At 56.0% G+C, this 17,165-nt stretch overlaps 1 protein-coding gene across 3 annotated transcripts; it reads left to right on the top strand.

Moving 5' to 3' along the window:
- The first annotated feature begins 7,948 nt into the window (after positions 1-7,948).
- On the top strand, positions 7,949-13,595 carry SIX2 (SIX homeobox 2). Of its 3 annotated transcripts, none has more exons than XM_019485360.2 (2): positions 7,949-8,636; positions 12,270-13,595. In XM_019485360.2, exons 1-2 carry the CDS (start codon positions 8,212-8,214, stop codon positions 12,571-12,573), a joined length of 729 nt encoding a protein of 242 aa, XP_019340905.1. In that variant the 5' UTR covers positions 7,949-8,211; the 3' UTR covers positions 12,574-13,595. The 3 variants fall into 3 exon arrangements, with proteins under 3 accessions (XP_019340905.1, XP_006272232.1, XP_006272233.1); XM_006272170.3 differs by having other exon boundaries at positions 7,949-8,777; XM_006272171.3 differs by having other exon boundaries at positions 7,951-8,771.
- The last annotated feature ends 3,570 nt before the right edge of the window (positions 13,596-17,165 follow it).

Below are 17,165 nucleotides of genomic sequence, written 5' to 3'. Positions count from 1 at the left end.
TGTGTCGCTGTCTCGTGTCATTTGTTCAGTCTGTGCCTGTCTCGTGTGTGTGTGTGTGTGTGTGATTTGTGAGTCTCTGTCTCGCGCGCCTGTGATGTGTTCAACCTGAGTCTGTCTCGTGTGTGTGTGTGTGTGTGTATGTCTCCCGCCCCCTTCCCCCTCCCAGTTTTTATTTTCATAGAAAAATCAAATACTGTTGTGCTTATAAAGGAGGAGCTAGAAATTCAGGACGGGTGGGATCCAGAAGGGGAATCCAGCTTGGACAGTCAATTGGCATTTCGTCTTCCTAAACGCCGGAGCGCCCCGCATCATCCGAACTCTGCTAAGTCATCCTGATCCCAGCGTGGAGGCGGCGCCGCCGCTGCCCGGGGCTGAGTAAGGCCTATTCCCTCTCTCCGAAATATGTGGCTTAGCCGGCGCGATGTCCGCTGCGCTCACGGTGTCACCTACCACAGCAGCCCTGTGACATCCGGCTGCGGGGGAGGCATTTGGCACCTTGAGTATGACAGTGACAAGCCCCGTTCCCCGTCCTGCAGCGGGCACGGCCCGAGCCTGTCCCCACTCCGCAGCCCGGAACATCACCTGCCTCCTCGGTCGCGGGCAGGGGCAACTCGCGTTTTTCGCTTGGCTCCGTGTTAAATCACTTAAACCTCGGTTTGCCTGGCCCCTTCGCGCGGCCGATCGGCGCTGGTCCTCCGGGGAGGGGTGCGGGGGGAGCCCTCCTCACCTCCAGTAATAAGCACAATGCAAACCAGCCCTTCCCCAGACCACGCCGGCGCTTGAATGATGGGTGAAATACGCTGCCCCGGGCCATTGCGCTTGGACATCGCCAAGGCAAGGGGATTTGAAATAAAATGGCCAAGCCTTTAAACAGCTGTGAGCTGTGAGCTGCTGTTCCTAAAGCACTCTAACCCCCCAAACTGCATCCCTGCAGCGGTTGCCAGAAGTGCCTTGAATCAGTAGGAACAGTCAACAATCTTCGTGCTTTCCTCATCATCTTGGAATAATCAGCGGAATTAACTGAGGTCGAGGAAACAGGCTCTTGGGTTAGTTGTGGGAGGCTGTGAAAATAGGGGGCAGCCATTAAAAGAAACCTGATCGCTATTCATCAGCTTGGGGAAAACGAAAAGAAGAAAAAAAAAAAAAGCCTCGCTCGGGCTCATAGCAACCTGGTCTATCTCTGATCAAGAAGAGCCCTGGAAACAAGAAGTTTACAAATATTGTCAAATTGATGCTTGTAGCGTGATTGTCAGTCCTGGGGAAGCCCACCAAAACTTTAGCTGGAATGCCCTGCCTCTCTGGCTAGTTACTGCCAATCCCCTACGGCGGAAAGCTTTCTCCCCTTGATTTTAACCATATGTGCTTTGTGTTGTTGTTGTTGTCTTGTCTGTAGCACTGTACGGGGCTGAGAGAGAGAGAGAGTGTGAGTGCCCTTCTGCCACGCACACGGAGGCATGCACTGGGGTCCGGGAGATGTGCGGGTCCCAGGGCTGAGCTGCTGTCTCCAGCCACTGGTTATTATATTATATTATATTATATTATATTATATTATATTATATTATATTATATTATATTATAATTTGTCGGTGTTAGTGTTGATGATGCTGATTCGATCTAATGATGTTGTTATTATTGCTGTATCTGTTCCTGCCACTGCTCCGTGCACCAAGTAGACCGGCCCGATTTGGCTTGAATTCGAATCGCCGCGGCGACCCCGCCGCGGGGCATTGCCCGTCGCCTTCCCTAGCATTTGCCACCCCCGATCTGGGCAGCGGGGCGCCCTCCACCCGGCAGCTCAGCCCTTGCCAGCTCCTCCCGAGATTGTAAAGCTAATCAAGAATGACCACATTAACCTGGGGGCTATTAGGTTTCACTGGGAGCACTGGAGGTTATGCTGTCTTGTGTTCAGAGCATAATGCCTAAACTCCAGGAGTTTCCTTTCAAATAAGAAAAGCGGGGGGTGGGAGGCGGTTGCAGCTCAATTCACTAAGGGCCAGAAGAGATGGTCATGTTGCATCAGGCCCCGGCCTCCTAATGAAGGCTCTGCCCTGGAAATTGGTTTTCAATCATCTGGTAAACAGTTGCGCGAGGAAAGCGATCGAGGGATCCCCAGGCTGGAGCAGAGCTCTGCAGGAGAGGGGCGATCAATAAGTCATGCTAGCAGCACGAGCGAGCTCATCCTCCCGCAGGTCCCCCTGACACTGGCTTCGGGCTCCCCGGAGGATCCGATGCGGCGGCCCCCTCCCTCCCGCCCGGTCCACAAGGTTTTCTTTCAAGCCGAGTTGGTTTAGCATAATCGAGTTACCCGCTACAGATCTGAGATCCTCGGCGTGCCCCCTTAAGGAGCAGCGCGCGGAGCCCGGCAACAGCTTTGCATTATTCCTTTCCGAGAGGGGAGGGGGGAAAAAAACTCCAGGGAACAACAAGCGATTGTGTTTGTCTTTATTGAGCCCGTCGCAACGCTCCTCTGCCCTGCTTTGATTTTTCCATTGGAGTCAGGCTCGGAGTTGTCCCCCCTACGAGCAACCTTTCCTGGCACGGACTTGTGCTTTCCAGGTGGGGGGAGGGACTGGAGGATCCAGTTTGCAAAACTCCTCCCTGAATGGGACGGGGCTGCCTGCCGGCGGGGAGGCTGCGCCGGGGTCGGGATCGGGATAGGGATCGGGCCCGCCGGGGGAAACGTGCATAGGGAGCCCCCTCGCCCGCTGCTCTCAGGGCAGAGCAGAAGCCAGGCAAATATTTCCCCGCCTTGGGGAGGGGGAAAGGTAGGCCTAGGATCCTGGCCGAAGAAAGCCAAGACCGGGAGGTTTAAATATTGCGGATGACATCGCCTCGGCCCTGGAAAGCGCATCTTTCCCTGTAGTGTTACAGAGAAACCGTGCTAAGAAAACTCTGCCTTCTCCCGTCAGCTGAATTGTGGTTGGTTTTGTTTTATTAACGGCGGTGGCATGCACCGAAAGTCCGTTCCCTGGGGAAGGTGGCTCTGTGCCTTCTTGGGCTTCAGGGCGGAGGGGAACTTACACCTACAGGTTCACCGATTTTGATTATGTTTCTCAGGGGGGAAATGCCAAAGAGAGCTGACTTCTGCTGAGGTGGTTCAGGAAAAGCACTGTTCACAGTACAGGCGTAGATCCCTTGCCGTCCTTTAAAGTTTGAAAACTTCTAGCAGGAGACTTCTATAGCAAGATCTCTCTCTCTCTTTTCTTTTTCTCTTTTCCTTTCTCTCTCTCTCTTTCTTTCGTTCTTTCTTTCTCTTTTTCTTTCTCTCTTTCTCTTTCTCTCTCTTTTTCTTATCCCATTCTAACACAATATGCCCATTATATCGTATATTTGTACCCATATTATCTACATAGCGTGAATATAATAGAGATAGCGAAACAGAGAGAGGAAAAAAAAAAAAAACCCCACACCGATATGCCACAAAGAGCTGCAGAGAGATTAGCTCGTAGGTATAGGAAATGAAGGGGATAAATTAATGACTGTAGAGGGATGACGAGAGGCCTGCAACCTCCCAGAAATATAATCTTCTAAAATGGGGTGAAGAAGGAAAACCAGCCTTGAGAGAGAGCGGCGGCGGTCGTGTCTCAGCCATCACTTGAGGATCGGTCGGAGTGCAATCCAGGTCTCCCACCCAGCCAGGTGCTCAGAGACACCCTCTTGCTCCGATTAATAAAAGCAGCGTCTGGGTAATCAAGAGCGTTGTTTTCATTCAGCACAGCCATGTTTCGGATGCTTTCCTAGCATGCAAGTGATGCGCCACTTTCTGAAAATCGCTTTGACTCCTGCACGCCCGACGGCTGCTCTCAGTGTGCTCCGGGCTGGCAGCAGCTCGCAGGAACACCAGCCATTCTGGGAGGGGGGGGGGGGGAGTGAAAATAGGCTGGTGCCCTGCTGGCAAGTGCGGTTGTTTAACACGACCCGTGGATGATGATAATTTTTTTCCCCGAGTCGCAGTGCAGAAAGGAAGGGTTAAACTGAAAGACTGCCTCTCCCCTTGCAATGTGCTGGAGGGAGAAGGGCTCACCGGGGGATGCAGGAGGGAGCTGCTCTCCGCCCGTCGCTGCTGCCTGTTGCTGCGGCGTTGTAGATCAGGCTCTCTGGGCGGCTGCTTTCTTCCACCAGACATCCCATCCCGGACGATTTCTGCCAAACCCACGGCAGTTGTGCAGACGGGGCATCCTCCCATGTGTGCCTCGTTTGCCCTGGCGCTTGCATGCAAGCTGAGAGGCAGAGCTTAGCCATCGCCTCGTCTTACGTCTCCTTCGCAATGGGGGAAGGCGCGAGCAGGGTAGGCGAGCGGCCGCCCGGCTCTCGGGAAGTGGAAGTGCCTGCGGAGGGGCCGGAGCGCCGCCGCCCTGCTCGCACTTGGGGAGAGGGAGGTGAAAGAGCCGAGCTGCTCGGAGCTGAGGCCATGCAACTGGGTTTGACATCTCCCCTCCGGCTAGCGGCAACAGCTGCTCTCTGAGCTCCCTTCCAAAGTCAGCTGCTGTGGTTAGGAGAAGCAAGGAGAGCAAAGCCGAGGCAGGTAGATCCTAAAACATTTTCCACTACAGAAAGTGGCAGAAGGGACCGGGAAAAGATTGGGGGGGGGGGACGAGGGGAGAGACATGGCTCGTACTTTTATCTCTTGCCACACTTGTGATCAAGGAGAAGGAACTAAATGATGCCGCCGCCTTGTCTTGCCCCCCCTTTAAAAAACTGGGGGAGGCATGAGACTGGGGGAGGCGGAGGTGGAGGCGGGGGTGTCTCAATTCTGATCTGTTTTGAATAACATTTGGAAACAGATCGCCTCGGCTGGCCCGTGGTTTGGCCGCATCGCTGCTGCCGCGGACAGTGGCAGTGCTCGAAAAGTGGGGCTCCCGCGTGTGCAGAGCAAAGTGGGCACCACTCCCCTCACCTCTGCTCCGGCCAGGCAGCCTTTGCCTTCCAGGGGAAGAATCAATAATAGCACTAACAAGAAGGAATTAAAACAATGGGAATACGGAATCAAAATGATAAGGAATCAAATAATGACAAGGAATTAAAGTACAAATGACATTAATAACAAGGGATTAAAAGAATGGGCTAAATAATAAGGAATTGAAATAATAATGATGATGATAATAATACTAATAATAAGGAATTAAAGTAATGAGTTAAGTACTAATAAGGAATTAACATAATGATGATGACAAGGAATTGAAATAATAAGAACAATAACAATGCAGAATTAATAACAGTGATAATGATGATGACAAGGAATTACAATAATAACAATAGCCATAAGGAATTATAATAATAATAATAATAGTGATAATGATAATGGTGTGATAAGGAATTAAAATAATAGCAATAACCACAAGGAATTATAATAATAATAATAATAGTGATAATAATGATGGTAGTAATGATGATAAGGAATTAAAATAATAGAAATAGCCATAAGGAATTATAATAATAACAGTGATAATAATGATGGTAGTGATGAGGATAAGGAATTAAAATAATAGCAATAGCCATAAGGAAATATAATAATAATAGTGATAATAATGATGATGGTGATGAGGATAAGGAATTAAAATAATAGCAATAGCCATAAGGAATAATAATAATAACAATAATAATAATAATGATAATAATAATAATAATAATGATAATAATACTAATGATGATGGGAATTACAATAATAACAATAACCAAAGGGAATGCTGATAATAATGATGATGATGATAAGGAGTTAAAGTAGTGAAATGTGTCTTTAAAGAGCAAAGGACCGGGTTGGGTCGGGTCTCTTTCATCCCCCAGACCCGCCCCGTCGGGGCAGCTGCCCGGTACGGCGGCGGGTGGGACGGAGAAGTCTCTTCGGAAAGGAGCGCGCAGGTAGAAGGAGCTGGAGGAGCCGGCCCGGCTCCTGGGCGCGCGGCGGAGCGGCCACCCCATCCCTGCGTGCGGGCCCGCGGGGAGCAGGAGCGAGGATCCTGGGCTCTGGCCCATTGCCGCCTTGCCTTTGTCCCTCCCCGCGCTAAGCGGCTGTCTCTGGCCGGTCCCGGTGCAAGCTTGGCTCCGCGCGCAGTCCCCAGTCACCCGAGCCCGGCGCGTGAGCTGCGCGGGAGGCCAATGCACCACTCCTGCGGCCTGGGCCCGGCTCCCGCGTCCCTCGGCCCCGCCGCTGCAGGGCTCGGCCGGCCCGGGCAGCTGCCCCCGGCGGGGAGGCGGGCCGGGCCGTGCAGCAGGGAGGGGGCTCTTGCCCCGAGCGCCTCATGCAGCACTGTTGTGCAGGGAGCCCGTGGCAGCGCGGCTCGCCCTGGGACCACTATTCCCTCGAGGGGATTTAGAGTTTAGAGGCCGTACAAGCTGCCCTGGGCTTGGTGCAATAAAGCCCCGTCCGCAACCTCAGCAGCTGGAAGGAGACCGCGAAACCCCCTCTCCCCTCTCCGCCGGGTCGGTTTCCGGTGCCTGGCCCGGCGGCTTGGTGCTCATCATCACCGGGCAGGAGGCAGGGTGGATTTGCACCTGACAGACCAACTCCCTCAGGGGGGCTTCCGGGCAGTCCCCGAGGGCATGCTTGTGTTTGCTGAGAGGGCTTCGCATGGCGAGTCCTCGTGTATTCACCCAAGCCACTGAGCCTCTACTGTGGGGTGTCCCTCACCTCCATCTCCTGCCCTAGAGATTAATCCTCCACCTCTCTGTCTCCCTGTCCATCCATCGATCTGTCTGTCCGTCCGTCCATCTATCCATCTACTTATCCATCCATCCGTCCATCCATCTATTTGTCTGTCCGCCCAACCGTCCGTCTGTCTGCCTAGCTTACCATCTATCCACCTGTCTGTCCATTCATCCATCCATGTACCTACCTATCCATCTGTCTCCCTATCCACCATCTATCTGTCTGTCTCCCCAGCCAGCCAGCCAGCCAGCCATCCATCCATCCATTTGTCCGTCCGTCCATCCGTCCGTCCGTCTGTCGAGGTAACCATCCATCTACCTGTCTGTTCATCCACCCATCTATGTACCCACCTATCCATCTATCTGTCCATCTACCATCCACCCATACATCCGTCTGTATGTCAATCCATCCATCCATCCCTCTGTCTGTCTACCTATCCATCCCCCCGTCTATCTGCCCATCCATCAGTTCGTCGCCACATCCTGCAAGTCTAGGGAGGCGCCCACAGACGGATGAAGCCTAGCGCCCTGCCCCGAAGAGCCTGAAGAGCGGGAGGCGTCAGGCAGCGGGGTGGCTGGGCGCTGCAGACCCCTTTCCTTACACCGCGCGCCGTGTCACCCGCCCCGCGTCCCGGGCGGAGCCGCGGGAGGAGCCCTTTGCCGCTCGCACAACTTGGTGCCCAAAGATTTCCCCGTCGCCGGCTTTGCAATGGCTGGTGATGAATCAGGCTCAGCTCCAAGGAAGCCTACCAGCATGTCCCATCCTTTCCCCCCCGCCCCGGGCAGGTCTAACCAGTGTGTGGCTGGGATCACAGGTCAGAGGCGGGGCCGCCCACGGCAGCTCGGGACCGGGGCTCCCAGGGGCGGGGGTCCCAGCGGCCGCACCGGGGCGATGTCACACACCGGGGGAGGGGGGGAGCTCCTTGCCCTCTGGTGCTGGCGGCGTCAATCACAGCGGAAACCTCCCCCGGGCCGGCTAATATCCCCGCCGGCGGGGCCGCCTCCGAGGGGCTCGCAGCGATCTGTCAAACCGGCCGGGGGGGAGCCAGCTCGCCGCGGCTCGGGTTACCCCTGACTGACAGCGTCGCCATGGCAAGGCATTTGCCTAAAACGATTGTCTTGCGCCGGGTCGGGTATCCGGGCCAATCAGCAGCTCCCCGCGCCCGCCGGCCTAGAATAATATGCAGCGAGGGGGGGGAGGCAAGAGAGAAGGAGCAAAAAAAGAGAGGGGGGAGGCCAGTGGGGAGTAGGGGGGGGAGCCGGGCGAGCCGGAGGAGGAGCGGAGGCGGCCGCGCCGAGAGGGGGAGCGGGCTGCACCGCTGGAGGATGTTGGCTCCTCGCGCGCAGGGGGGAAGGCAGGGAGACCCCAGCCCGGCGCAGGGGGGGCGGGGGCGGCCGAGGAAAGACACCGCCGGCGGGAGCGCTGCCCGCGCCACACAATAGCGCAGCTCCGCGGCCCCGGGACTTGCGAGCAGCCCGGCCCGGGAAGTTGGTGCTCGCTGCCGGCGCCCCATGGCCGCCCGGCCCTGACGCCCGGGCCGGAGCGGGCCAGAGCCGGCCGCCACCATGTCCATGCTGCCCACCTTCGGCTTCACGCAGGAGCAAGTGGCGTGCGTGTGCGAGGTGCTGCAGCAGGGGGGCAACATCGAGAGGCTGGGCCGGTTCCTCTGGTCGCTGCCCGCCTGCGAGCACCTCCATAAGAACGAGAGCGTGCTCAAGGCCAAGGCCGTGGTGGCTTTCCACAGGGGCAACTTCCGCGAGCTCTACAAGATCCTGGAGAGCCACCAGTTCTCGGCGCACAACCACCCCAAGCTGCAGCAGCTGTGGCTCAAGGCGCACTACATCGAGGCGGAGAAGCTGCGGGGGCGGCCCCTCGGGGCGGTGGGCAAGTACCGCGTGCGCCGCAAGTTCCCCCTGCCCCGCTCCATCTGGGACGGCGAGGAGACCAGCTACTGCTTCAAGGAGAAGAGCCGCAGCGTGCTGCGCGAGTGGTACGCGCACAACCCCTACCCGTCCCCCCGCGAGAAGCGCGAGCTGGCCGAGGCCACCGGCCTCACCACCACCCAGGTCAGCAACTGGTTCAAAAACCGGCGGCAGCGAGACCGGGCGGCCGAGGCCAAGGAAAGGTACGAGTAAGTACCGCCACCCCTGCTGCTGCTACCCCGCGGCCCCCATCGGCGCAGGGACCCCGTGGCCTCGCCGCCCAGCTGCTGGGCTAACAGAGTACTCCTAGGAAAAGCCAGGCTTGGGCTGGGCTAAGAACGGGCTCCTAGGGAAAAGCCAAGTTGGAAGGGACCTTGGGCTGGGCTAAAAAAGTGCTCCTGGGAAAACCCAGGCTTGGACTGGGCTAAAAAAGGGCTCCTAGCAAAAAGCCAGGTTGGAAGGGACCTCGGGCTGGGCTGAAAAGGTGCTCCTGGGCTGGAAGGGACTTCGCCTGCTCCAGGCGGGGCTCGAACCTGTAGCCTGGAGGGTGTCGGCCCAGCGCTGGGAGAGGGGGATGCCCTGCAGTGCCGGGAGCGGCAGGATGGCCTCAAGTGCGTAGTGCCCGGCTTGCGAGGGGGGAGAAGGAGAGGCAGGAGGGGGAGAGGGAGCGCGGAGGGGATCCTGAGGCCCCAGGCAGGGCAGGCCGCGCTGAAAGCTTCGCCGGCTGCAGAGACACCTCCCCCCTCCCCTCATCCCCTAGTCTGGCAGGTCGGGCGAGGGGGATCAGCGCAGCTCAGGCCGGGCTTTCTCTTGCGCTCAAATAGGGCCGTGTCCTGCAGGCCTAGGGGGGCCGAGCTGCTGAGCGCAGGGCAGTGTGTGCTTTGAACGTGTCTTGAGCCAGGACGTAGGGGCCCGCACGGGCCCCGGGAGCAGGAATAGGGTCCGCGGTTTGAGGCCGGAGCCGCCCGGCTGCCCTGCTGCGGGGCGAGCCCCGCGGACGAGACAGACGCCCTGCGGGGCGGCGTGGGCCTTCCCCTGGAGCCGCAGCAGGACAGGGCCAGGGCCGTGCGCTGGGTTTGCCCCCGGGGCTCGAAACGCGCTGGTGCTCGGGCCTTAGCAAAAGCTGCCCAGCGGCGGGGCCTCCTTTCCCTGGCCGGGTTTGGGGGAGAAAAGGGCCGGCCGCTTTTCTCGATCGATATTTGTCCCGGCAGGGGAGGTTTGGGGCTCCCGCAGAAAAGAGTCGCCCGGCTGGGCACAGATTTGCGTCGCTTCTTGTCGCGGAGACCGCGAGGGCTGGGGCAAGAAGCGCCGGGGACTGCTCTTCGGGGAGAGCCAGGCCTTTGTTGGTCTGCCCAAATCTCACGTTTTGTACCGCTTCGCCCGCCTTTGGCAGCGGGGTGGGGGGGAGGAAGCAAACCAGAGCACGGAAATATTCTCCGCGCAATATCCCCGTGCAGCCCGAGTGACTTAAATGGAAAGGCACGGGGGGAGCTGGGAGTAGGAGTTGGCCTCGACCGCTGTCAGCAGGGCCGGGCAGAGCGTTTCCAACCTCAGATGCTGGCTGCGAGCTGCAAGCTTTGACACGAGATGAAATGGAGCGGCCCGGAGCCCTGCTCATTAAAAGGCGGTTGACATCCTTGCACAAACCCCGCGTCTTTAAATAGCAAAACAAAAAGAAAAAACTTGATTTCTGGTCTTTGGAACTGTTTTCCTTTTTAGATGCAAAGATAAGCCGTGATTCGCGGTTCAAGCAGGGAAGCATGAGTATTTTTTTAAATGTCTCCCCTCCACCCCTTCAGGGAGTTCTGATGCCCTAAAGAAAAGTAAGGGGAGCAAAAAGCAGGATCCTAAATCCCCAGGCAGGGATAAAGAGGAGCGGTAAAGAGCGTGGTAAAGAGGAGCGGTGGTAAAGAGGAGCGGTGGAAATGAGCCTGTTCAGGCGGACGAGCCGGTTCAGGCTGGAGACGCGCGCCGCGATCCCGCAGGTCGGTCCCTGCCGGGTTGGGGGTGGGGGCTGCATTTCCAGAGCCCATGTCCAATGTGTTTTGGAAATGTTAAGCACCACGTCCAGCTGATTAGATTTACGCCCAGCTGTGACACCCCATAGGAGCCTGGGCAGCTTTGCTCCATAAGTTTCCATAATCAGGGCTGGTGCTTGAATGTTCTTCCCGATCCCTGCAAAGTGTTGGTTTTACGAGATGTCAGATCTCCTTTTATTGCTGATAGCGGGGACTCACCTTCAGATCTCCAAAGGAAATGAAGGTGACGTGTGTTCCCTTCTTTTCTGCGGAATCCAGGTTTAAAGGTCTCCTGAGACAAATAAGGTTTTCTGACATTGAGAAACACCCCGAGCCTAGCCGGGGCGTCTGCAAGCCGGCCTTGCGACGGGAGAGAAACTTCTTCCAGCACAGCTCTCCTCTGCTTCCAGTCCCTCGGCTCTCGGGGCCTCCAGCCCGGCAGCATCCTGCAGCCCGGGGGCGATCGGGCACCCCTGGCGAGGAAGGCCCACAGGGCCTGGCACCTATAGAGTGCAGGTGGCCCCTATAGGCGCCATAGCCCCCGAGAGATCACGTGGAAATACGAGGCTGTCTCAGGCAAGCGGGGCAGTGCCCAGGCTGAACTTTTTCGCCTGGGACTCAGCCTCGCTTGCTGCCTGATCATTTCTGATGAAGGCCAGGGTCACCAATTCCTCCGGGCTCACCTTTGCCCCGGGGGTGATGGTTTAGGCAGGTCCCTATCGCTCAGATGCCTCTGTATGTCAGTCAATGTGGCAATCCCTAATAAGCCGAGGTCTAGAGATATCACACACACCGATGTGCCTCATCTATATTTTATTTCCTCTGCGAAGGCACGGGTGGGGTGGGGGGCTTTCGCTGAGACGCTACTGTTGACTGTCAGGGATATTTATTTACAAGAAGGGGTAACACTCAGGATTCAAAAACAACCAGCCACTGCCTCTCATTAATGTCATTTTGAGCCGGCAGAAGGAATCAAGCAGCCTGATTCGGTTTGAGGGTCGTTTCCCGGCAGGGCTTAGGCAAACAGCTGTCCCGTTTTGCGTTTGCTCGTCTTCTTGTGCCTGTCGGGATAGGCTGTCGATTTGAAGCTCGTGGAGGAGAAGGAGAAGGGAGGAGGAAAAAAAAACCAAACCACAAAACAAAATAAATCAATCAAAAGAAAGAAGGAATCGGGTAGTCGTCCGGTCCTTTTAGCGATGATGAGCTGGCTGTTTAAGGCTGATCTGTCCCGCAGAGTGGTCGAAAACTGTGCGGATTGGTTTTGCCTTTCCAGGCTGAACTCCTTCTGCTAGGATAAGCACTATCCCCGGCCGTGATTTTCAAATAACAAATGCCCCTTCTTCCACCCCCCCCCCCCCCGCCTCTCCTCCCCCAGTGTTATCCGAGCGCTTTGTCGTAGATGGAGGGAGAGCAGAAAATGCGCTGTTGGCAAGGGGACACTTTCTCCCGGGCTAGTGGAAAACTGTGTTTACAAGCTCTGCAGACCTTGGACCTTTGTGCCAGATGAAGAGGCCTCGGAGGTCTGCACAGTTTGCAGACCTACTGTTTTTCAGTTCCCCTGCAGTTGTCCTCCCAGCGAGCCAGCATCCGGCAGCCGGCGCAGCTGCCTGCCCAGCTCCGTCGGGCGGTGTCTACACTATGATCTCCCTCCCCCCTTTTTTTGTTTTTTTGTTTTTCCTCTAGGGAAAACAACGAGAATTCCAACTCCAACAGCCACAACCCGCTCTCGGCCTCCATGAACGGCAATAAGACAGTTTTGGGCAGCTCGGAAGACGAGAAGACGCCGTCAGGGACCCCTGACCACACTTCTTCCAGCCCAGCCTTGCTGCTCAATTCCAACCCGGGCCTGCAACCGCTGCACGGCTTGGGGCACCCCCAAGGGCCTAGCGCCATCCCGGTGCCCACTGCGGACCCTATGCACCACCACAACTTGCAGGACTCCATTCTCAACCCCATGTCGTCTAACTTGGTGGACCTCGGTTCCTAAAGCTATCGACGCGCTCCCTTCCTCCCCTTCCTCCTTCCCTCCATATTCCCCCCCTCCCCTTACCAAACAAAAAAGCAAAAAAGCAAAAAAAAAACAAAAAAAAACAAAACAAAAAAAAAAAAGCAAATCTTGTCTGAAACTTTGCAAGCGATGGGGACGGGGGGCCCTGAACGGGTCTGCCCATGCCCCTTCGGAGCAGGGCTGGCTGCTGGGACTGCCTGGAAGGTCCCGTGCTTAGACGGCATGCGGTGATGTGGTGACAAAGTCTTAAGGGTTGTGCAAAGCTGGCGCGAAGCAAAAAGACTATTTGCTAGGACCTGTGATCGGGACAGCAGACTAGGACGGTTCTGGATAGCAGCTCTCTTTCTATATATATATACATATATATATTCCCTCCCTCCAGCAGCCTGAACTTCGCAAATCTCTTGGTCTTTGAATTGATCGATCTATGATTTTTCTATGATCGGTCCGGTCTGTGTATGTGAAAAGGCACATTGTATTTGTGAGGGGGAGGGGAGCGGGAGCGGAGGCTGTTATCGACATGCCTCTTGGAAGACACACCTGGCTCCTGGTCCCCTCGTGTAGCTATCCCCCCGTGGCAGGTGTACGATGCACCACTGCAACCGCGAGTACAAACGTTTGTAGTCAAGTTATAGCAGAAACACGCGCGCTAGGCAGACTCTGTAACCTCCTTGTAGCTGACGCTGTGCAGAGAACCGGCTTCTTTCGCCTTGTCCCTCTCCGGTGCTTTCGCCATGTGTTGGGTGGAATAGAGGAACCCGAGCCTGCCCCTGCTCCGGCTCTCCCACCGACCCCTCCCGGGGGCAGGACCGGGCCCTCGAGAAGAAGAGGAAGGAGAAACGTAAGAATAAAATGAACCCCATGCTGCTCATTCTTAGCCCTGCCCGACAGTATCCGCCGCGAGTCACTCGACTTTAGTTTTGTTTATTGTTTATATTATGTGAATACATTCTTTGGAAAATATTTCTGCTTTTATTTTATAATAAAATTTAGAAATGGAAGCCGGCCCGCCGTGCTTGATTCGCCTCCATTTTGGGGGGGGGGGGGTGCTTTCTCTGCGGCAGCTAAAAAAGCCAGGCGCAGACATGGGCGCGGGGATCCCACCGGCTCCGCTCGCCAGGCCCAAGCCGAGCTCTCCCCTAGAGGGGGCTGGGCTGGGCTGGGCTGGGCTGGGCTGGGCTGGGCTGGGCCCCCCGGGACTTTTCAGCAAGAGACACGGTGTGACATGCAGTAGGGCCGAGCCACGCGGGAGGTGCCAGGCGGGGCCGCTGAGGCTATGGGGACCCGCGGAGAGGAGGTTTAGACCCGCACGTGGCAGAGGGGCTCGGCCCACACTTATGTGTGTGCGTCTGTGTATATGTAAGTGTGCGTGTGTGCTTGTATGTGTATGTGTGGGTGTGTGTTTGTGTGTATGTGTGTATTTAAGCGTGTGTGTTTGAATGTGTCTGTGCAAGTGTGCGTGCGTTTGTATGTGTCTGTGTGTAGGTGTGTATATGTAAGTCTGTATGTGTGCATGTGTGTGTAGGTAAGTGCGCATGTGTGTTTGTATGTGTGCGTGTGTGTTCGTATGTGTGTGCATGTGTGTGTGCGCGTGCGCATGTGTAAATGTGGGTGCGTGTGTCTGTACGTGTACCTGTGCATGTGTGCGCTTGTTCACCTCGGCTTAGTTCTGGGGAGACTATTGCCAGCCCGCTGAGCCCAGGTCGGACTGCTGGAGGAGGCGAGGGGCCCTGGAGCCGTCGTCTGCAGGGCTTTGCCCCGAGTGCAGGAGCCCAGCGCCGTCGGCCCGGGGCCGGCGGCACCTGCCCCTGAGCCAGCCCCGCAGCAGGACGGGAGGGTGGCTGCGGAGCCCGCAGCCCTCGGGATGCGTCCCCCTCCGTCCCCAGGGCCTGGCAGCCGGGTGGAAGGCACGAGGGGGTCCCGAAGCACCTCTGGTGCCCGCGCGGACAGACGGGGGCGTCCGCACTGACCCGCGGCAGGGCCCCGGCTCCCGGTCCCCATTCCCGGCCTCCCCAGAGACGCGGGCACGGGGGACGCCGGGGCCCTGGAGGTGAAGGTTCAGCCTCCTACCCGTGACCCCCTCCCCTGCCCGCAAAGCCCCGCTCTTGGTTCCCGGTGTCTATTACACCGATACCACGAGATTCCCACGTTGCCATCACGCCGGGATCTGTTTAAGGGCAGGGTGGGATTAGGAGTCAGTTGCACTGTTTACGTCTCACTTAACTGCGAGTGGTGGCACTGAAACAACCCGCGTTTGCAAGCCAGAAGTGGCCGTGGTAATCATCTAACTCGCCGCAGAATGTCACCTCTGGGCTGCTGCACGACGCCCACCAAGTCTCTGCGACTTTCGTTGTTTCTTTGGGGGGGGGTTGTTTTGTTTTGTTTTGTTTTTATTTTAATATGAATGTTATTCAAAAGGAAAGGTCCCGAAATATCGCTCGTTTCTTTTCCTTTTCTTTTTTGATTGCTGCTAAACCGCGTTTCTCTTGAGTTGGGAAAAACAAACCAGCAATATTCTGCGGCTGGAGGTGGCGAGGAAATCTGTGCGGATCAGCAGAGATCCGCAGGCTGAAATTTCAATCAACTGGCTTCAGCGGGAGTTGTTGCCTGTATAATAGGCGACTTTCATACCAGCCAGGGTGAAACTAAGGCATTGTGCTTTGTGGGGGTCTCTCTATCAGCCTATTTCTAGCTGGCTTGCGGGGGCTGGACTAGTTGACCCTCCTCGCCCTGTGATTCTGTGACAGGAGCCGTTTTGTTGATTGCAGTGGGTGTCGGATGGGTCCCTAAAGAGCCCCTTCTCCATTACCCTGAGTCTCATTACTGGCGTATGTTTTGGATCCTAAAAGTAAACAAAGTCTTTCAATATTACAAGGGAGACAGGGCTCCCTGCGCTCTTGAGCCTAGATACCTTTGCTAATCTCCACTCTCCCTTTTCTCCAAATCCCTGCTCTTTCTGTTCGCATCCAATACTAGGAGACGAATTCAGAAACCAGGTGAATTCATAAGCAAGGCTTATCTGGCAATCAAACATCTCTTGAATATATGTGTGCTAGCGTCTGAGTACCGTTGTACACCGTCTGTTGTGTCGCCTAAATCTGAACCGTTTGAGTGCAACTCCTAATCTCAATTACACAGTCATTCCTTGCAGAAAACACTTTTTCTTTGCCCTAAAACGGCATATGAAATATATTGGAAATAATTAACTAATTCATTCAATTGCATTTTAGAAGCTGGTTTGGGACGGGCGATTTTTTTTTTAAACGACTGGAATAATGACAATACAGTTTGGAGACACAAAAGTTGTCCGCTGTAGAAAAATAAGGTTCGGGAAGAAAGACTAGAGCCAAGAGGAGAGCCTAGCAAGAGCCAATGTGCAAACAGGATGGGGTTGAGGTGGTTAATACAAGGTCATATTGCACAGAGAAGGCAAAATTTGATCGGGGGAAAGAAAATGAATAGCTAATAGGGCGAGAAAGACCCTTTGAAGCCCAGGGGCGACGAAAACTTCTGTAAGTGGCGGAGAGGATCATATGCGTGGAAAAAAGACGAGGGAAGGGGGCCAGTCCATTCAATTCAATCGAGTTAAAAACCGCCAGGGCGCCCTACAAAAACCGGCGGGGGTCGGACTGGGATTAAGGACACACACTCCGCCTCAGACCTGGCTGCTGGCTATGTAGGATGCAGCCTGAAAAATCCCTTGCGTGTTAAGACTCGTTTCATCAGCCTGCACTTGCCCTCAGCAACTGCGTTTTCTAAATGAGCCCCAATCCTGAGCTTTTCTACACACACGCACACACTCGGAAGTTTTGCAATAGATGAATATGCAGAAAGTGACGTGACTAATCCGGGTTTTTAAACAGATTAGCTATGATTCAGTAGCTGTGTGCTACGCGGGACACAGCTCGGCTCGGAAGTGCTGGCTGGCAGGTTTTGTTTGGGAAAGAACAGGAGCGGCCGGCTCCTGCCCCAAAGACGACCGCCCCCCCATGCCCAGCCCAGAGGGTGCCAGCTGGGGGCGGCCCTGCGTGGGGCACTGCCCTGCGCCACCTGCAGCCGGGGCTTTGGCTGCTGTTGGCAGGGGCCAGGGGAATACGGGGAAGCCACCAAGAAAGGCCTTAAACCCCTGAGGAGCTTGCTCTTGAGGTGGCACTAAGCAGGAGGGGCCTCGGATAGCCCGCGTGGGCACTTGGCCAGCCTGTGGCAGTGCTGGGGCAGGAAACTCCAGCTGCCCCTCCTCCCCCCTCGGCTCTTGCCTGCATCACCTGAGCACAGGGGCACGGGGCGAGCTCCGCGCCAGCGTGCACCACTCGCCGGGGCAACGGCAGGGTCACTGCACGGCACTGCAAAGGTTGTGTGCCTTGGATCTCAAATGTTACCAAACTAAACAACTAGTCCGGTGTTTGGGGCCCACGGAATACACCCCGCTGCACTTAGACCGCTCCTTCATATACATTGTATTTTTAAATGAAAAGCCCGGATTTGGATACTCGCTCTGTCCTGCTCTGTCGGCTGTGAAATCCTCTTTCCTACTCTCCACTAACTCGCCTGTGAGCGTTGTGTCGGAGACC

This window comes from Alligator mississippiensis, chromosome 1, assembly GCF_030867095.1.
Source record: "Alligator mississippiensis isolate rAllMis1 chromosome 1, rAllMis1, whole genome shotgun sequence".
NCBI classification, from domain to species: domain Eukaryota; kingdom Metazoa; phylum Chordata; order Crocodylia; family Alligatoridae; genus Alligator; species Alligator mississippiensis.
This window is presented reverse-complemented; position numbering and strand designations above follow the sequence as displayed.